The 22,216-nt window shown below is 41.5% G+C and overlaps 1 protein-coding gene across 4 annotated transcripts in view; it reads right to left on the reverse strand.

Annotated features, from left to right (window-relative positions):
* Positions 1–6,492: 6,492 nt before the first annotated feature.
* Positions 6,493–22,216, reverse strand: part of NKAIN1 (sodium/potassium transporting ATPase interacting 1) — a 69,617-nt gene continuing 53,893 nt past the window's right edge. For 2 of the 4 annotated variants that reach the window (XM_042440929.1, XM_042440927.1), the window contains 3 exons: positions 19,676–19,736; positions 13,037–13,118; positions 6,493–10,151 (listed from right to left, as the gene is read on the reverse strand). In XM_042440929.1, the coding sequence (XP_042296863.1) occupies positions 10,094–10,151; positions 13,037–13,118; positions 19,676–19,736 (201 nt within the window). In that variant the 3' untranslated portion in view covers positions 6,493–10,093. Of the gene's footprint in view, positions 10,176–13,036; positions 13,119–19,675; positions 19,737–22,216 lie in introns of those variants that run through there. The other 2 variants (XM_042440928.1, XR_006100801.1) reach the window with 2 other exon arrangements.

Consider the following 22,216-nt stretch of genomic DNA (forward strand, 5'->3'; position numbering starts at 1 on the left):
AATAATAAGCTGTATTTTTACCCCGCCTCTCTGTCAAAAAGACAGATGCAACCCAAGACTTTTGTATAGAATAACCACAACCCTTAGGAAAACATTTTCGCTTATGGGTAACACAAGTCTTTCTAGTGGTCCCCCCAACATATTGTTCAATATCCATACTGTTAAACTAAACAAATAATGCCTAAATGGTACCAGTTAGCATGGATGGAATAACGTTGGTTTGGAGAGAACCATCCTTGGTATGCTCCAGTGATGTTTCAGGATAAGCAAAAGAGCAGTCCAGCTAATAACTTAAAATACGTTCTGCTAGATCAAACCAAAGGCCCAGCTAGCCCATAATTTCCCCCTATAGTGGCCAATGCATTGAATATGGATAGCTAACAATATTAATAATAACTTTATTACGGCCAATTGGCCAGCACAGGATAGTTAACAAGCAGGGCACTTGGGTAATAGCACCTGCTGGCATGTGTTCCCTAGTAAGGCACAATTGCCAACAATTCCAAGGAGGAAGAAAAGTGGAAGTATCTAAAGAAACCGAGGTTGATAAGGTTAAAAAAAACCCACCCATCTTTTAATAGACTGAGATTTAAAAGAATCACATGTAAGAAATGTAAGAAGGGGGAAATGACCAAAGAATAATACAAACATCTGACCTCCAAAGCTAAGCAGGGTCCAGCTCTGGTTAGTACTTGGATGAAAGACCATCAACGAATGCCAGGAGCTGTAGGTTATATTTCAGAGGAAGGAAGTGGCACTACCACGTTTGCCTAAGAAAACTGTATCAAAATCATGGTCAACATGTGACTTGAAGGCACACACAAGCGGGCAACAGCCCAGAACAGGTAAAAAGGTGGTAAAGAAAAACCTTTTTTGGATACATCATGTAGAGATATGACTCACTAGAAAAGACAATAATGCTTGGTAAGGGAGAAAGGAGTAGGAAAAAAAGAAGAGCACATTCCGGATGGATAGACTGAATCAAGGAAACCATGGCCCTGAGCCTGCAAGAGCTGAGCAGGGCTGCTGGTGAGAGTGTGGCTTGGAGGGCTCTCATTCATAGGTTTACCATAGATTAAAGTCAATTTGATGGCATTTAACAACAACTCTATCTAAGGAAAAACAAAATGCCACCAATAAAAAATAAAAAATAAAACAAAATATGGAGTGGGTGACATTTGGCTTGAAAGTAGTACATGGGGGAAAAGATCTGTGGTCTTGTTAAACCACAAATGAAACATAAGTCAACAGCAGCAGTTCTGGGATGTGTCACTACCTGGCTGAAGGTAGTAGTAGTGCCACTCAATTCTGCTTTGGTCAGAACCCACCTGCAATATAATGTCCAGGTCTGGGCAGCACAGTTCAAGAAGGAATATTGACAAATGGGAATGTGTCCAGAGAAGGGTAGGCAAGGTACTAAAAGGACTGGAAACCAAGACTTATGAAAAGAGATAGGTGTGTTCAGCCTGGAGAAGACTGAGAGGTGAAATCATAACTATCTTTAAATATCTGAAGGACTACCATGTCAAAGATGGAGCAAGCTTGTTTTCTGCTGATGAAGAGACTAATAATAATAATAATAATAATAATAATAGTAGTAGTAGTAGTACACAAAGCAGTGAACTCAAATGACAAGAAAAGAGATGCCACCTAAACATTGGGAAGAAGTTCTTGACTGCAAGGACTGTTCAACAGTGGAATAAATTGCACCGGAGCATGGTGGGCTCTCCAACTTTGGAGATCTTTGAACAGAAATTGGATGGCCATTTTACAGATGTTGTGTATTTCTGAATGGAAGAAGGTTGAACTAGATGCCCCTGTAATCCCATAAGGGCATGGTTACATTTATACAGTAGTCCCTCGGGTTACGAAATTAATTCGTTCCGCCGCTCCGTTCGTAACCCGAGTAATTTCGCAACCCGAAAAGGCTTTTTTTAGCGCTGGAAAGCCGCTAGCCGCGCTTTGCGGTTTGAATTTCGCGCCGAAAAAAAATTCGTAACCCGAAAAAAACATCGTATCCCGGAACAGTTTTTTCCAATGTAACTTTTTCGTATCCCGGAAATTTCGTAACGCGATCAATTCGTATCCCGGGGCACCACTGTACACTGTACTCACTTTAGTTACACTTGGACAGATCCAGCTTTTTGCAGACCATATGCCAAAATATTTTGCTCTGTCTCCTATGTAAGCAGAAGGAATAATACAAAAGTCATCACAACATTATTATAAGGAGGGGATTATGATTTTAGACAAAGTAACAGGATGAATGTGTAATCTGATGAACGTGGCAAAGAGATACATTGGAGCTTGCATGTATGGAAGAGGAAAACACAAGCTTTATATGCAAAAAGTCCCAGATTTAAATGCTGGCATTTCCAGTTATAAGGATTAAGTGCTAGGCAATGGAGACCACAAGGGCTATCCAGTCCAACCCCATTCTGCCATGCAGGAAATTTCAATCAAAGCATCCCCAACAGATGGCTATCCAGCCTCTGCTTAAAGACCTCCAAGGAAGGAGACTCCATTACTTTCCGAGGGAGTGTGTTCCACTGTGGAACAGCCCTTACTGTCAGGAAGTTCCCTCTAATTTTGAGGTGGAATCTCTTTTCCTGGAGCTTGCATCCATTGCTCCGGATCCTGTTCTCTGGAGCAGCAGAAAACAAGCTTGCTCCCTCCTCAATATGATATCCCTTCAAATATTTAAATAGGGCTATCATATCACTTCTTAACCTTCTTTTCTCCAGGCTAAACAGTCGTTCCTCATAGGGTTTCATGGTTTCCAGACCCTTCACCATTTAGTCACCCTCCTTTGGACACGCTCCAGTTTCTGCAATGTCCGTTCTGAATTGTGGCGCCCAAGAACTGGACACATTTCAGGTGGGCCTGACCAGAGCAGAATATAGTGGCACTATTACTTCCCTTGATCTAGACACTATACTTCTATTGATGCAGCCTAAAATTGCATTGGCCTTGTTAGCTGCCGCATCGCACTGTTGACTCACGTTCAATTTGGGGTCCCCTTTCACATGTATAAGTCTCTCGTTCAGCCAGGTATCCCCCATAATCCTATATCTGTGCATTTCATTTTTCTGCCCTAAGTGCAGTACCTTACATTTCACCATATTGAATTTCACTTTGTTAGCTTTGGCCCAGCTTTCTAGTCTATTCATTTTGAATTTTGATCCTGTCCTCTGGAGTATTAACTATTCCTCCTAATTTGGTGTCATCTGCAAATTTGATAAGTATACCCCCAATTCTGTCATCCAAGTCATTGATAAAGATGTTGAATAACACTGGGCCCAGGACAGAGCCCCACTGGACACCCCTCTGGTCACTTCTCTCCATGATGAAAAGGAGCCGTTGTTGAGCACCCTTTGGGTTCGGCTGGTCAACCAATTACAAATCCATGTAACAGTTACCTTGTCTAGCCCACATTTTACAAGCTTGTTTGCAAGAATGTCATGGGAAACCTTGTCAAAGGCCTTACTGAAATCAAGATATACTATATCCACAGCATTCCCCCAATATTAAAGAAATTATCCCAGTTGCTTAACTCCCCAAATAGGTTCAAGACCTAACATTCAGGCTACAATTTGGGGTTGATTCTACACCCCACTAACATGGAAGCCATCAGCCATGACTGACTACAACTCCCACAGTGTTTCACCCTCCATAGCCAGAGCCCTTTCTAGCTTGAAAATTCTGGAAGTTATAGTTCAGTTTCCCTACTCCAAGCTCTTTTTCTCAGCCACTTCAGTCTTCAAAAGCAGATTGAATTCTGTGGGCATTCTCTAAATAGCAAAGTAAGTTAAAAAAAAATGCTGCCAAAACCCCCCAACAATAACTGAAACAACCTACAGTTAATGCGAAGGAGCTTAATACATTTAAATCATAATGTACTTTCAAGCGGAAATAAAATGTGAGATGGGGAGTGATTGTAAAACAATTTTTTTCTGACTTGAATTGGCTTGAAAAAATGATATTAAGACTTCAACATTTAATTGCCAAATTATTTGATTAAAAATCTTTGCACGAATAGATGTCCTTGATTGATTCGGCCATGGATTTTAAAGGGGTAAAAAATTACACAAAGACTCACAAAAACAGCAGAATGAAGGGGGCACATCAAAAGAGGTGTTCTGCTCTTTCCCACTTAGCTCGGCAAGTCTATGGGGTTGAATGTATGGGCAGGAAAGCACAGGCCTGGGTGTGCCATGGATCCAGTACTACTGTGTTCCCCTTACCTCCACCCAACAATGCTGCTAGTGAGTAGAACCCTGTTGCCAAGTCTGATGTGGAAATGGGGTGCCTGGCTGCACCCACCAGGCCAGGTGCCCCATTTCTGCATCAGAAGTATGAAGAAGGTCTACTCACTAGTGGCATCGACTGACAGAAGTAAGGGGTGTGTGGGGCTGCCTGATCTAACTGGATTTGCTGCAGAGTTTCCACAAAACTCTGCAGCAAATGGGGATCAATCTGACTTGTGTTAAGGCCCTTTTGTCAAAGGATCAGGATGGATCCATCAGATCCACATCCGGTCTGCCAAGATCCAGGCCAAACCCATGGCTTTTGGCCTGCGTCATGCAAGCAGGATGATGCAAAGCCAAGAGGAACAATGGGCTTTTTGGTCTATGTGGACAGCTCCTTAGATGATAGGTATTGCAAAGTACAAAATCCTTGAAAAACAGCAGTCCTTTTCATGGATTCCTCACATGAAGGGAGTCTGATATGAGTTCTGAGAAGCAGAGCACACTCTTGGCCAGATTTTGGAGAAGATATTCTTTGGACTATAACTCCCAGAACCCCCAAGCACCATGGCTGCATTGATTAGGGATTTTTGAAGTTGTAGACCAAAAAATAACTTCTCAAACTCTTCTTCCACTGGCTGGACACCCAGCAACAGATACACTCCTGGCTTCTCCTTGAGATTTCCAGATGACTGAGTGCCTTTCTAGAAAGAAAGCCTGAAGTACAAACAGCTGCTCTCTCACAAGTTTCTACACAAGTAGGACAACCAATTGTGCACATTTCCCAGTCACATGGAAGTCTGTATGTGAGTAGGACCAGCCCCTCCACACATCTGGAGATGGGGGCATAGACCAGAGTTATACCAAGACACTTTGCTGGATGAGGCAAAGAATAAGATTGCACCCACTCACACTCCATGTGGAACTGAACCGGCCACTTAATCTTCCTTCAACACCAATGATGGGATAGAAACTTTCAGTGCACTAAAAAGCAGCAGACACAGGCCTGATACACACCACCAGGAAGCAACATCCTGGCGCCAATAGTAGGGCTCGGGAGTGTGCCCCAACCACATGCTCCCAAGTCCCACTACGTGCAGGCGGCGCCATTACTGCGCAGCACCGCCCACATGGGCACCCACACATCTTTTAGAGCAAGCAGCCCTTACAATGCCACAAAAAAGAAGCCATTCTAGGCGACTTCTTTTTTGCTGCGCAGCTGTGCTGTGCAGTTTGGCTGCTGCAACAATGCTGCATAGCAAAGAAGGGCAGCATTTCCCTGCCGGTCTGTACCGGGCCTTACTTAAGGTTTGTGGGGGCGGTCAAATGGTACACTGCTTTCTCTTGTAACATCTTGCTGCTTCCTCACAGCATCTGCTGCCTGCAGCAACCACTTTACTCTCCCTAATGGTAGTATTTTCCCTGCACTTTTCCTTTACAGATAATCCTGGTAGAGTATGAACATGTATGTATCAGACCAGAAATGTGGTTTCTCCCTGCTCCCAGTAGATTATCCCTTCACAAAAGTAACATAAGGTTTAAAAAAATCGCTTTGTGCTTCTGAACCATTTTTACTCTAATGCAAAATGAATAAATACATGTTTGTTGACTAGAAACTGTTAGACTTAATCATCTGGGGTTGCAAACCCCAGAGAATACTTACCAGAGAATAACGTCTCCTGAAATCAGTTGGACTTATTTCTGTGCAAACCAATATAAGATTGTGTTATAAATTCTTTAATCCTCATGCATCAGGAGGAGACATTTCAGTCCCCCCAGAGTTGTACCTTGTTGCAGAATCCACAGAACAAGACTTACAGTGCAGGTGTTCTGTGGCATTCTATTACCTGAACTTCGGTCAATAAAACTCCCCATATTTCTGCTTTTTATATATAGTTCTAAAAAACTGTAGCTGGAACAAAAACGTTTCAACAAACCTACAGAATTCACTTTGGAGTATGGGAAATTAAAAATGCACATTTCAAATGGGTCATACATTAGTGATTATGACATTATGAACTTTCAGATATTGCTGGGCTACAGTTCCCACTATCCCCCATCACTGACTCTGTTGGCTGTAGATGATTGGAACTGCAGTCACACAACAACTAGTGGGTTCCTTGCTCATGTGGTAGACAATTGATTCAATGCTATTTCTTTCTCCCATAAGACATTTTGCCTGATGAAGAAGCCAGTGGAGCTTCAGAAGCTTGTATGATGTGTTTTGTATAGTTTGGTTGGCCAATAAAGGTATCCTCCTCTGTGGATTTTACATTTTGTTTTATTTTGGTGTATGGCCAACACAGCTACCCTGCATGCTATTTAAGGTTTCACTGGAAGATGAACTTCCACAGGTTCAATACCATAATATATGGAATGTCAAGGCTGAAACCCCAGCATATCCAAAATATTAAAGAAGATGATTTTCTGAACATGTCCGGATAGCATTTTCTCTCCACAGAAAAACTATTGCTTAGAAAGTCAGAAGAAGCAATACAAGATCTGCAAGGATAAGTCATCTGAGATACAGAGACATAGCTTGAGAAAGCTGTGTTTCCATGATGGTCAGTGGAGAGTAAGGGTAAGTAATCTTTTCCAGCCTGAGGGCCAAATTCAGTTTCAGAGACGTTTTCCGGAGTCACATTTCAGTGGTGGGTTGTGCCAAAGGCAAAAAAATTGGTAACAAAAATGCCAGCTTATTTTACCTGAAGTAACATGTTGAGAGAGGTATTTCAACCTTTCATAATGAGTTGCAGGGGGCATGTAAAATATAAGAAACCTTGAAATGTTAGCAGCCATTTGGGGAAGCCAGAGGCCTAACTGGAATCCCAAGGGGGAACAATGCTGTAGACCAAGATGAAATATACAAATCCCAGGACCGCTTCTAGGTTTTGACCACAAGCTAAGTATCTTGCACATTGTCTGATCACAGGCTCCACAGATTCCTTCAATTGGAAGAGGGAAAATTTAACAGAAACAGACTTTTCTAGCTTATACTCTCTTTAACTGTGGCTGGGTAGATTTTAACTGGTTACAAATAAAACATGATCAAGCAGGATGGAGTTGCTGTAGGCAGTTGGATAACTTCTAGTTCTGGGCTGAGGTTCAAATGCTAGGAAGTTGGAAGGATAATTTTGGATATTTGCAGCAAGATTTGATTGTCTTCAATGCTGCCTGATTGGACATTAATGTCATATATTGCTGGGGGAATTTTAAACTCAATTGCAACTTTAAAAACTGATCAGCTGGAACCCTGTTAGCATCATATGTGCACTTTACACACGTGTATGCCATTTTTTAAAATAAGGTGCACGAGTCTATTCTCTTGCCTCTTGTGCCCTGTCCAAAACCATCACCCACAGCCTTGTAGGGCTGCTGCTACAAGGAAAGAGAGAGGGATGGAGGCAGTGGGGCTCTGCGAATGGCCTCTGCAAGAGGGGAGCAGAGAAACACAAATATTTTCATTACCCTGACTCTGTTTCTCTCTCTCACACATTAATCAAAGCCATTAGAACTGCCTAGTCACCTTGCCTGCTCCTCAACAATACTCCCCTCCACCAGGATTTAATGGCCAGAGCAGTAGCCCCATGGCTCTTGGCCAATACTATGGATAGGGTGGGCAGGCACAGACCTACATGCACAAAGTGCTTATGATCTGCACCTGCTCTTCTTGCAGTGGTGGTGGTGATTCTTCTTCCATCACCACCACCACCATCATCATCATCATCATCATCATCATGTTGCTGGTGATGATACAATGAACGAACATCAGATATGTACATACAGAAATTTAAAACACAAAAGGTAGGTAGACCATCAGAAAGGCAGGGACAGAGTTTGGAAAAATCACTTTTTTGACTACACTTCCTAAAATCCCCAGATGACTGAATCAGTAGTGGATTCACATGCCTGTATATCTCTCAATCTTTTGCATAGCAAAGTTGGAAGGAAGTTTGGCTCACTTTGCGAGTATGTGTCCATGTGTGAGAGGGATTTAACTACCTGTGGCGGCAATACTATGTTTGCATGCAGTCTTTCAAGAACATGGGAGTGTGGAAGACTAACTGAGACTGCTGACCTCATAGCAAGAAGTTTCTACAAATACAGTGGGCCCTTAGTATCTACTAGGGTTTGTTTCCAGGGCACCCCATGAATATCAAACTATGTGGATGCTCAAGTTCTATTATATATAGCAGCATATTAAAAAGTTGTCCTTTAAATAAAATGGCAAAATCAAGGATTGCTTTTTGGATTTTTTGGGGCAGGGGGGTGGACTATTTTTAAGTCATGAATGGTTGAATCTGTGGATGCAGGATCAGTGGATATGGAGAGCCAACTATGTGGATATGTTTGCTGATGTCACTGATCCTAAAGCGCTGTGCCCAGGAGACAGAACTCTCATTGCTAGTCTCTTCTTCAGGATATATTGCTATTAAGAAAATAAGCTTGATGAGATGCCCTCCTAAGGCTTCTATCCTCCAAACATGTTGTGTACAACTGCCATAATCCCCAGTCAACATAGCCAACTGCTATGCTAGCTAGTAATGAGTCAAGTGGTAATCCAACACAGTTGGACAGTTCCATGTGGAGTAAAGTTGTACTTTGCTAAGTGTAGAATCAAGTTTGTCTTTAGTTTGGAATAGCAAGAATTGTCTCATGACAAGTTGATAAAACTGCAATATATCCCCAAGAAGAGACTAGCAATGAGATGATCTATTATAGTAAGGGAGCCTCAAATTGAAAATTCTCCAGTCCAAACAATTTTGTAGCAACCTAAAATGGGAAGTTAGAAAGAGTGACATTCTGAAGCTAAGCGGAGATACCCATTTACAAAAGGAAATTCAAGGGGAATGCAGCACTTAGTTAACTGATATTCAGACCCTTTTAAAGAGACATTTTTCACAGTATTGAAAATACTTTTCATCATTGTACAAGAAGCATCAAGTCACATTATCAGCCTGCAATTAGGCTTTTTTGAGATGAAAAAAGATGCATTGAAATCCATACACTTCTCAGAATAATACACAAATGTTCAATTCTTTCTTGTTTAACAAACTTTTTTTTTCTGTTCATTTTCAACTGATATTTAAAACAAGGTCATAGTACATTTCTTTTCCTGCTGAAGCCTGCATATTGGCAGTGAGTGGGGACACCTCTTTGCTCTCTTTCTGATTTTGACACGCTCTCCTTCTCTCCTTCCCTCCCTGACCAGTGAATCACAAAGGAAGGAATGTGTTACCGGTCATTTTCAGGGAGATTTCAAAATCAGATACAAGGCTGTATATGGCAGATCCCTGATTTAAATCACCAAACAAACTGGAAAAGATTGAGTGGAAAGCAAAGGAAGAAGAAACAGGTTTTTAAGACGAAACCGAATCTCCCTTTTGCTAGTATCACACACTTTTTATTGCAGGGTATTGCAATGTATGGATTGCTACATTGCAATGTCATTTGCTCAGAAACAAATGAGACAGTAGGCAGTGATCTGGAACAAGCGAGGACAAAAACAGAAATTGGTCTTCCTCAGAAAGTGCTTCTCTTTGTCTCTCTGAAACAGTATTTGCCCCAGCTTGAGGTTCATTATAATGGCAGCACTACAAACACTGGCCAGCAGGTGGAGTGTTGCATTTCATTTGGTTCCTCAGTCTTGGAACAGCAACAGTTTGATCTCTTTGTGCATGTAGAAAAAACACCCTTGGCACTGCATGAAAACTCTTTGTGGCCATCCAAAGGAAGGGATTAAAAGCAGGGAGAAGAGAAGAAGATGGAGTCATGTGTCGTCTGTAGGCCACACCAAATATCCAGCAAAGGTGGCTTGCCGTTTTTATTTTTTGCCTTTTCATGGCTTATAAAATTCGGCATCGCTGACTTGCAGTTTTGCGAATTCCCCCAAGGTCATGTTCACTGTAAGGAAACAGTTATCCAGAGCTAAAAAACAAACAGACAAAACACCCCAGAAGCATAAGATTTAGTCAAATGTTGATAGCAAAGCACAAGGCATTTCAGAGATGCTGGCCAAGATCTTGCATCCAATATGTAGCTATGATGCCATTTCTAGGGTCTGTCTCCTGATCTGACACCCCCAAACCTACTTTAAAATCCAGGCAGCTGTGGAGGAGTGGAGTTCTGCACTGCTAGCAAGCAGGGAGCTGAAGAATGATGCACCCCACCCCTTCATGCCAATAAGCAGCTTAGCAATGAGGAGTTAATAATAATAATAATAATAATAATAATAATAATAATAAGTTTTATTTAAAGACCGCTATTCCGCAATTATCATAGTGGTGTACAGTAAAAATTGCAATACAATAGAATACAAAACACAAGGTGACAGTTAAAGGAGGGAGAAGTCTCGTCCTTCAGGCAATCCCTGATGTTGCTGGGTCTGCCTGATCGCTCCCTCTCAGGCCAAGATGACAGTTAAAGGCGGGAGAAGCCTCTTCCTTCAGGCAATCCCTGAGTTGAGACAAGATCTCGCCGGGAGTATCTACTCACTAGTGGGAGGGTGCTAGGTGCATCATCCTTCACAGTCCTGCTCTCTAGCTATCTTGATCCTGCTGCAGAACTCCGCCCCTCAGGACAGTCGCCTTGATTTGAACTCGGGTTTGTGGTGCATTTGTGGTCATGACTCATGGTAATGGTGAAACAGCCATAAATATGAAACAAAACAGTTATGTGGTTATAAGCCTAACTTATTACATTATATTGTGACATTTCCCTGGATGCCAAGATGACAAAACTGAGGCTGTTGTATTTTGGCCACATCATGAGCAGGCATGACTCGCTCAGAAAGATATTGATGCTTGGAAAGGTGGAGGGCAGTAGAAAGAGAGACAGACTACATGCCAAATGGATTGACTCAATCAGGGAGGTCATGGCCATTCTGGCCGGAACTGGGCAAAGCAGTGGAAGACAAGTCGTTTTGGAGAGGGCTCATCCACAGGGTCACTCTGAGCCAGGGCTGACTTGAGGGCAGTTAACAAGAATAACAAATGACACTGTAACTGCCTAACAGGATACCAGCCAAAGTTTGTGGAATGTATTTGATTCAGAATGAATGAAAAACTAAACCAAATATATCCCTACTTGGTTATTGTTCCAATTTTAATTGTTCTAAAACAAATAAAGCAGTGAGATTATACTATTTTCACTTTATTTATTAGTTACATTTATATTCCACCTTTCCTCCAAAGAGCTCAAGGCAGTTCTCCCTAGCTATCGTCTCCTGAAAGGCAGAACAAGTTGAACAAGAGTAGCTGGTTCAGTGTCAACCAATGAGTTTCATGGTGCAGTGGGGACTAGAACTTGGATCTCCAAAGTCCTAATCCAACACTCTAATGATTAGAATTCAAAACCAAAGCTACATTAGTCTGGAATATCAATATGTAGCACTTTTGAAACCAACTGAGCAAAAAAAATTGTAGCACAAGTTTTCCTACTTCCTCGGATGCATGTGTTGCCCAGGGAGAATCTTCATAACCAGACTGTATGAACAGCCATAGAAATGCAAGACTTGTGAGTATGGTGATGAAGTGACAAATTCAATTTTAACTATGGCTGTTGAGGGTCAAATGCAGGAGGAAAAATGTAGCCTAAGATTGATTGGGTTGATGACCCTATGAATGGTGGAGGGAGTTTTGGAGTGTGGTGTAAACAGGCTGGGAATCAGAAAGAATATATGATAAATTGGCCAAGAGCATCCTTATGAGGGTGGGGTATTAATCAGTGTTATGAGGAATGACTTAGGGAGCTGGGGATGTTTAGCCTGGAGAAGAGAAGGTTAAGAGGTGATATGATAGCACTGTTTAAATATTTGAAGGGATGCGATATTGAGGAGGGAGCAAGCTTCTTTTCTGTTGCTCCAGAGAACAGGACCTGGAACAATGGATGCAAGCTACAAGAAAAGAGATTCCACCTCAACATTAGGAAGAACTTCCTGACAGTAAGGGCTGTTCGACAGAGGAACAAACTCCTTCCTCGGAGTGTAGTGGAGACTCCTTCCTTAGAGGTCTTTAAATAGAGGCTGGATGGCCATCTGTTGGGGATGCTTTGATTGAGAGTTCCTGCATGGCAGGGGGTTGAAATGGTTTGCCTTTGTGGTCTCTTCCAACTCTACGATTCTACGCTTCTATAACATATGCAGTGTGGATTTTGTGGACATATTCCAGTTCAGCTGCTGAACTAGAATATATTCACAAACTCCAATCCATCAGCAGTGGGTTGAATAGAGACATCATATACAGTACTGGCCCCATTCTGTCACCAGCCCATCCACTGCTGGCTCCCCACCCATGTGAAAGAAGGACCCTTCACCTGATCCAGTGTTAGCAGCACTTATGTCCTCATCTACTGGTGATGGTGAAGCAGGTGGGAGAGAGAAAACATCAAACCCAGAAGCGAAATTTGGATAAGATGAAACGGCAAATCATTCTCTAAGAGCCTCTCTTCACTGGGCAGCATCTTTTTTGATCTAATTTAGGCTAGATTATACATTTTATCCTGATATCTCAATATGTGTATGGATCATAAGAGCAAGCTTTTCTGTCCTTCAGTCCAGTGTGTCCTTCTCGTTTGTCCAAATCACTGGGCACCTATGCTTTGGTGGAATAGTCAAGGGAAGTATTGTGTGCATATGTTCAGGTTGCACAACCATCATCCCACGTAAAACAAACCAACAAACAAACACAGAAAAAGTATGCATGTGTCCTGCTCAACTCTTCACCCATACAGGGACAGGTAAACAAAGGCAGGATAGGTAAACATTATTTCATTGTATAAGAAATACTCACGTATACAAAGGCTGTAGCTGCAAGTGTGATATCTTTTGCGGTGCCTGGTAACCATAGGAATCAAATCCTCCAATGAAATCAACTGTGGAGTGGAAAGAAAAGAGGTGAGAACTTAGGGGAACATACAAATGTGCAGGTCTAGAGGTTTCTTACCCCGACATAGGCTGCATCTGCACTAAAAAAATAATCCAGGTTAATACCACTTCAACTACCATGGCTCATTGCTATGGAATTCTTTGAAACTGTAGTTTTGTGAGACATTTAGCCTTCTCTGGGGCCACAACAAACTACAATTCCCATCCATAGCATTAAGCTATGACAACTAATGACGGGTCAACCTGAATTATTTCTGCACTGACGATGCAACCAGAGACAAGATTTCATAGTATAATATACCTTATACAGGCCCTACATCCCATCTGGGATAAAGCTATGCTAGCAATTTTGTGTTTAGCAGTCCTCCTATGGCCAGAAACATACAGAGCAAGGAGGAATTCAGCAGGGGAACATTTCCAAACATGCAGATATATCAAGGTATCAATAAATAAGGAACCCAACTTAGTTCAGTGTAAACATGCAGAGGACTGTGCTGTTGCAAGCAACAACACCCCATTCCCCCAAATAAACACTGGGAAAGTAATACTGACTCAGCTGGGGAGGGAGGGATTTAATACACAGAAGCCATTCAGGATCCTCTTATCAATAAGAATGTGTAGAATTAAAGACTAATCATATAGAAGATAATCATGGCAGCAGTGCTACTCAAAATGGTGGTCCCTGGACTAACCCTGGTCTCTGTGTCCTTGACTGCCTACCCATGGCAGGTTTCCAGGAGACACAAAAGCAACTGTAGTCAATGGGCATCAATATGGTGCCAGTCTCTGGTACAGTGAGGGGGGAAATGCCAATCCCCCACACTATAGCCTGAGAAGCATTTTGCTCCAATATATAGAATACCTACCAAAATGTACAATCAGTCTGATATGCAATCCCCAGCCTCATAATAACATATGAGGTGTTCAAATGTGCCTTTAACATCACTTTGCCACAACTGAGATCCAGTCTCATCTATTTATCTGAGAGTCTTAATAGATTTGGAAACTAAACAAATGTAAATAAATAAATAAAACCCACAGCTTCTCCTTTATACTATTAGTAAAGACAAACACATCTGGAAGATCCAGTTTTGCTTCGATTCCAAGCTCAGGGAGTTGAGATATGATGAGGAATCTAATGTTCCACATTGTGTTTTTTTCTTGTATATGTAATAAATAATAATAATAATAAAAAATTTATTTATATACCGCCCTTCCTATGATCAGGGCGGTGCACAACAGATCAAAACAATACAAATACATACATCAATAATACAAATACAATAAGACTATTAAAACCAATATTAAAACCCCATCAACCAGCTACCACTGCTGTCAGAGGGGGGGAAGACTAGCTGGAGCTTGTGTCAGGGAATGCTAGTCGGAACAGGAAGGTTTTTAATTCCTTCCTGAACTGGGCCAGGGAGGTGGCCGAGCGGAGCTCTATGGGCAGCGTATTCCAGAGGGTCGGGGCGATGATGGTATATGACCTCCTTACTGTGGAGGCTAGTCTAGCCCCTGGGACCCTCAGTAGTTGCTGCCCAGATGTTCTGAGGGTGTGGGGTGGAATGTATGGGGAGAGGCGGTCCTCAAGGTATCCTGGGCCCAAGCCATGTAGGGCTTTATAGGTTATAACCAACACCTTGTATTGTGCCTGGAAGCGAATGGGCAGCCAATGCAGATCTTTAAGTACAGGTGTAATATGACTGGCCCTGGAAGTACCAGTGACCAGTCTGGCTGCCATATTCTGTACTATCTGTAGCTTCCGGGTGTGGTACAAAGGTTGCCCCATGTAGAGCGCATTGCAGAAGTCCAATCGAGAGGTTACCAGAGCATGTACTACCGTTTCAAGGTCCCTCTGGGCCAGGTATGGGCGCAGCTGGCGAATAAGCCGAAGCTGATAACAGGTGCTCTTGACTGTCACATCTACCTAAGCTGTAAGGTGAAGCGACGAATCAAGAAGCACCCCCAGACTGCGCACAGAGTCCTTCACAGGAAGCGTGGTCCCGTTCAGGACAGGTGGAACCACCGCCATTCCTGGACCAGGGGAACCTATCACAAGTACCTCCGTTTTCTCTGGATTCAGACTGAGTCAGTTTTCCCTCATCCAGCCCATTACCGACTCCAGACAGGCCACGAGAGGAGAGACGCCATCCTCAGTCACTGCATCAGTCGGAGACATAGAGAAGACTATTTGGGTGTCACCAGCGTACTGATAACCCCGCGCCCCATGTCTCCGGATGATCTCTCCCAGCGGTTTCATGTAAATGTTGAAAAGCATGGGAGACAGAATGGCTCCTTGAGGGACCCCAGTTGTGAGAGCCCTCTTATCGGAGCATACGTCTCCCAGCTGCACCATCTGGGACCTCCCAGAGAGGTAGGACCGGAACCACTGGAGCGCAGTGCCCCCGATTCCCACCTCTGCCAGGCGCTCCAGAAGGATACCATGGTTTATGGTATCGAAAGCCGCTGAGATGTCCAAGAGCACCAACAGGGACACGCTTCCCCTGTCGATGCCCAGACAGAGATCATCGACCAAGGCGACCATGGCCGTCTCAACCCCGTAGCCTGCCCGAAAGCCGGTTTGAAATGGGTCCAGATAATCCGTTTCATCCAAGATCGATCGAAGCTGGATTGCAACCGCCCTCTCGATCACCTTCCCCAGAAATGGCAGCAGCGAGACTGGCCGATAATTACTATGTATCAGGGGGTCGAGGGGGGGGGGTTTAACAGCGGTTTTATAGTAATGTTTGTTAATAAAGCTCATTTGTATCAGATAACACAGTTTAGAAACCATCAGGAGCAAAGAACACCATGCTAGAAGATTCCCAAACACATAAATACCTTATTAAAACAGATAAGCATCCTATTTCACACAATGGTTTTAATTTTCCACAACATTTATAGCAGAACCTATAGAATGGCAGAGGATTTCTTTGGACAAATGTATTCAGATTCACTATGCAAATATTTATTTAATTTTCTTCATCACTAACCACCATGTAAGCCATCTTTAAATTCCTGGGGAAAATAAAAGTAATAACTTCTGCAGCTGAGCATGACTATTTTTGTTTTTTAAAATCTGTCTTTGCCTGAGCTTGGAAACTTTATTATACAGGACTATAACTTCCATAGTTTCCCAGGAAGTATGGCCCCTTGCCATGCTGGTTGGAGGAATGTGCCAGATGCAGTCCAAAAAGGTTCTTTTCCCAAGCTCTGCTGTAAACATCCTTGGAAGCCAGCCACAGGAGCTAAGATGAGGTTGATAAATATAAATAATATATTGCTGTTCCAACTGTACCACCCCAAAGCAGGGAGGTTTATAGGCTATCTTGGTTCATTTTAGGTTTGTTAGCTGCTTTTGAGTTGATCTCAACTCATGGCAACCCTGTGAATGAGACATCTACAAGCCCCCTTATCCTCTACCTTCTTGCTCAGGTCCCTGCAGGCTCAGGCCCATGGTTTCCCTGACCAAGTCTATCTATCTGGCATGTGGCCTTCCTCTCTTTCTACTGCCCTCCACCTTCCTCAGCATCATGGCCTTTTCTAATAAGTCTTGACTTCTCATGATGTGACCAAAGTATAACACCCTCAATTTAGTCATCTTGGCTGCCAGGGAGAGTTCTGGCTTGATCTGTTCAAGGACCCATTTGCTTGTCTTTTTAGCTGCCCATGGTATCCTCAGCACTCTTCTCCAGCACCACATCTCAACTGAATTAATTTTCTTCTTATCTGCTTTCCTCGCTGTCCAACTCTCACAGCCGTACAGGGTAATAGGGAATGCAATGGTCTGAACGGTTCTAACTTTAGTGTTCAGCTATAATCTTTACACTTGAGGATTTTGTCTAATTCTGTCATAGCTGCCCTTCCCATTCCTAATCTTCTTCTGAGTCCTTGAAATCTCTGTTTTGATCAATGTTTAATCCAAGGTATGGGAAATCTTTAATTAATTTGATTTCTTCATTATCTAGGTTGAATTTATGTAAATCCCCTGTGGTCACTATTTTTGTTTTAAGTTTAACATAAAGCCTGCCTTTGCACCATCTTCTTTGACTTTCTTTAGTGACTGTTCCAAGTCATTGTTCTGTCATGTTTTCTGCTAGTAGTATGGTGTTGTCAGCATATCTTAGGTTTTTGATATTCCTTCCTCCTATTTTCACTCCTTCTGTGTTCAAGCCTGCTCCTCATATGATATTTTTGCATACATGCTCAACATATAGGGTGAAAGATTGTGGCCTTGCCCGACACCTTTGCCAATTGAGAACCATTCTGTTTCTCTGTATTCTGTTCTTACAGTTGCGTCTTGTCCTGAGTACAGATTCCTCATCAGGACTATCAGATGCAGTGGCACTCCCATTTCCTTAAGAACATTCAATAGCTTTGTGTGATCTATGCAATCAAAGGTCTTGTTATAGTCTATAAAAACACATGCTAATTTTCTTCAGGAATTCTTTGGCTCATTCTGTTATCCATCATATGTTTGCGCTGTGGTCCCTAGTGCCTCTTCCTTTTCTGAACCTCACTTGGACATCTAGCAATTCTCTCTCCATATATGATTAGAGTCTATGCTGCAGAATTTTGAGCATAATTTTGCTTGCATGGGAAATTAATGCTATGGTTCTTCATTCCATGTGTAATTCATTTTTTTTTCATTTTTTATTTAGCTCTTCTGTGTATTGCTTTCATTGTCTTTTTATTTCATCTTGATCATTTAGTATGTCCCTTTTCGGATCGTAGATCATCCCCATCCTTTGTTTGAATTTCTCTTTGAGTTCATGGATCTTGTGAAAGAGATCTCTCATTTTTCCTTTTTGTTGTTGTTTTCTATTTCTCTGCATAATTTATTGTAGTAATTCTTTAACCTTGTTCATTAGACACTGAACAGTTGTGTTCAAGGTTCTGGTTCTGTTCCTATCTCCCTTTTCTTTTACTTCTTGTCCCTCCTTTATTGCTTGAAGAACTTCTTCTGTAATTCATTGTTTCTTCTCTTTCTTTTTGGCCATAGGCAGTGTATTTCTGGATTTGTCCATAGCTCTTCTGTTCCCGGTTGATTATGCTTAATAAAGCAAGTCTGTTTCTCATGTTGTCTGTAAAGTCTGTTGAGATGTTGTTCAGGTCATATTATGGTATGATGACTATTTTTTCTTTCTTCTTCTACTTTCTTCTAATCTTTGATATGTTTAGCTCATGATCTGTGTCACATTCAGCATCTGGTCTAGTTTTGGCCACGAGAAAGGAATTCCTCCATCTTCTGCTTTCAAATATGTAGTTTATTTGATTTTTGTATTGTCCATATGTACAGTCTTCTCCTTGGCTGTATGAAGAATGTATAGATTGCTGGCCTCACAAAATTCTATCAGTTGCTCTTCTGCTTCACTTCTTAGAATCACAGAATCACAGAGTTGGAAGAGACCGCAATGGTTATCCAGTCCAACCCCATTCTGCCATGCAGGAACTCCCAATCAAAGCATCCCCATCAACAGATGGCCATCCAGCCTCTGTTTAAAGGCCTCCAAGGAGGGAGACTCCACCATTCTCTGAGGAAGTATCCCTAGTCCAAATCATCCTACAGTTTTTGAGTCTTCTTTGCTTCCTACTTTAGCATTCCAGTCACCTATTATTATCAAGCAATCCTGTATCGGTGTGCTGTCAATTTCTCCTTGGATTGCATCACAGAACCTCTCAATTTCTTCTTCTGCATCTGTGATTGTCTGTGCATATACTTGAATGATAGCAATCTTTATTAGTTTCCCCTGAAGTCTTATTGACATGATTCGATCTGATCTTGTATTTCATTCTTTGACTGCTTTTGCTACATCTCTCCTGATTATGAAAGCCACCCCATTTCATCATTTCTTTTCATTTACTGAGTGGAACACTGTGTAGTAATCAGAGTCAAAATGACCCATTCCTGTTCATTTTAGCTCACTTATCCCAATTTTGCTATGTTTACACATTCAATTACCTTTTTTTTACTATGCCTAGTTCATGCTTCTCACATTCCATGTTCCTACAATAGCTGTAGTGTTGCTTCTGTTCTTTATTTTGTTGATGTGTCTGCTGATGGGATTCCTGCCATTTTGTGTTCCTCTGTGTCTTTGTTTAGTTCTCTCTCTGTGATTATCCCTTGTGCTTCCTTTTTTGCTTTCTGTTTGTGTCCTGGTCCTCCCGTTTGTTCTATTCTCATCTGATGGTGTTCGTGGTGAGAGGTTTCTACAAGGAGGTTCACCATTGCCTTCCTCTGTGCAGTACTAACACATTAGGTACCTCCAGATAATTTCAGATATAACCCCATCAGCCCTGACTAATATGGACAATGTTCAGAAGTGGGGACTGAATGGGGGCTGTAAGCCAAATATGTATGGAGTAATCGATTTAGTAAGATGTATTTTAAAAATATAACTGCACACACTCCTACTTTATATGACCCTATGAAAACCTAGCAGAGTCTAAATCATATAAATTAAAACTCAGTATCCAATAATTTCTGTCCCTTTGCCAACAGTGCTACTTGTTCAGTGTGATTGAAAGCCACAGTACTTACAGCTGTCTTCTTCTTCCATGAACACCTTGCTGACATAGCAGGCATAAACAAATCCGAAGAGCTTCAAAACATAAATAAATTTTAAAAGAGGGGAAGAAAAGACAATTAATTGAAAGCATGGAAATGGAACAGCTTTGATGAATATCAGAAATTGTCATGAGGACACTGAACAGCTTAGTCAGATGAAGTCATCATGCAAAGCATCTTGGTCCATTTAGGGAAAAAAATCATCCAGGATAAATGGAAGGATGATAACTTTATTGGATCTGGCTTAAAAGCCACAAAGAAATGAATAGGTTTTTTCAGTTCATCAAAACTCATAATCAGCTGGATGCTAAAAACAAACAACAATGGGAAGCAGACAAAAAAAAGAATGCTGAGAAACATTTTGTAGCTCAGACCTTAATCCTTTATTGCTTACATGGGAATTAGATCCACTGAATTCAGTGGGACTTACCTCTCCAGTAGATATACAAAGGGCTTTCTTGTCAGTCTTACCCTATGGCATCTCTTATGTATGATCAATCAAATATATTTATGTATTACATTCCTGCCCACTAAGAGCTTCTCAACATGGTATAATATTTATTTATTAATTATATTTCTTATTTATTTATTTAATGTTTAGAAGCATTTTTACTAAAAAAATTGTCATGATAGCAAGAGAAGCTAATAAAATTAAACTAAAGCATTCTTTACAAATAGGTTGGTATCAGCCTTACAAACCAAACATCTGATGAAATAATACCACTCTCTGTGAAAATTAAACAGTGACGGCACTAATTTGCCTTCCTTGCAGGGAAGTTCCACAATGAAGGTGATGTTACAGAAAGGTCCCTGTTAGTAAATCACCAGCTTAAGAATTTCTTGGGGCTGGGACACTGAACAGACTTTAAAGTACAGGCAGGTTGACAAGGTAAGTCCCTTCCTCTTTTGGGCTTCTTTTTGTTTAACATCCAGCAAGACAGGAATTTTGCTGAACTTGAAAGGTTGCCCATTTCTTTATGTCTTCTGAACTGGTCATAATAAAGGCATTATCCTGCTATTTCCTTTCTTTGGGGTTGAACAAAATGTCCTTCTGTGTCCAGGCCTATTCTGGGGGTCTATTAAAGAATCAAAACGATACTACTTATGTAAGCCAAATTTATCATACAAACCATGTAACACCACCACCTTTTTACACAAATTATTCTGAAAAGCAGGACAGGGATGGGGCAAAGATGCTGTGCAGACCACTGGCCTGAATCCAATGTGGGCCCTAACTAGAGCATATTCCCTATTTACTATTTACTAATCCCACTGGATTTAAGCCACTAGAACCTATCCAGTCCAATATCGCCTGAGACTGGGCATTATTTGCAGACTTCCAGTCTCATGAATAAAACAATATTCACGCAAAAACAAGTACATCCTATTTCTTTTAAAACATAAATATTTGAATTTTCAAAATTAACAAATGCTGTTTTATTTTAATTTGGAAGAACTGTCTTGGACTTACTCATGATGATGAAGATTTGATTGGAAAGGTTTCCTATACAGCAGCCTTCCCCAAACTCTTCCCCTCCAAATAATTACAGCTCCCATCATGCCAGGCAGTGGTCATGCTGGCTGGGGAGGTTCTGAGAGTATGCAGATTTCAATTTGGGACACATCATAACTATAGGAGTTGATTATTGCTGCCACAAGACATAGTGATAGTTGCCAATTTGTATGGCTTTAAACGTTTATAATAGGATTTTATAATATTATACAAAATCATGGTTAAGGCTATGAGCCACTAATGGTCATGATGGATATATTTTGCCCAGAGTATAAGAAACTGTATGACTCTCAATATCAGTTACTGAGAAACATAAAGTAGGAAAGGGTGAGTGCTTTTACCTTCGTTCTGTTTAGTTTGTTGGCTTCCATAAACAAATGGTTGGCTATCTGGAGGTCTAAATGTTAGACTAGATATGCTTTTGGTCTATTCCAGCATGGCTCTTGTTATGTTCTTATGTCCTCAAAAGCCTAAATCCAATCATAGAATCATAGAATTGGAAGAAACCACAAGGGCCATTCAGTCTAACCCCTTGCCATGCACTGAATTGGTTTCTTGTTTATTTCTTCAATATCAATTATTTTGCACTCATGATATTCAGATTTAGTCTCTTAGGCCTGCTCTTTTCTGGAACTTGTTTGTAAACTCCCCCCATCAACACACACTGTTTCATTTTGTGCCTCTTCCTTCTCAGTGACTTTCTTTCTTTCTTTTCCTAATGTGGTATTTTTTAAAAATGGGAGATTAAGGGTGATGCAATGTGTCCCATCGATGGCAAATAGCACACACAGAATTGACAATAGTGGAGCACTGCAAATGTACACAGCATCTGCTTGTTATGCTTAGTAGTTGGTCAGCTTGTATTGCCGCAACATATATATCATCCATCTATCTATCTAAGAACCTGGAAACTTTATTTTGGACTACAGCTCCCATAAGCCCCTGGTAGTACCACCGGATTGTGAAATTACAGCTCCCAGAACTTCCACTGGCTATTCTTC

The sequence above is a fragment of the Sceloporus undulatus genome, chromosome 9 (genome assembly GCF_019175285.1).
Source record: "Sceloporus undulatus isolate JIND9_A2432 ecotype Alabama chromosome 9, SceUnd_v1.1, whole genome shotgun sequence".
Lineage (NCBI taxonomy): Eukaryota > Metazoa > Chordata > Lepidosauria > Squamata > Phrynosomatidae > Sceloporus > Sceloporus undulatus.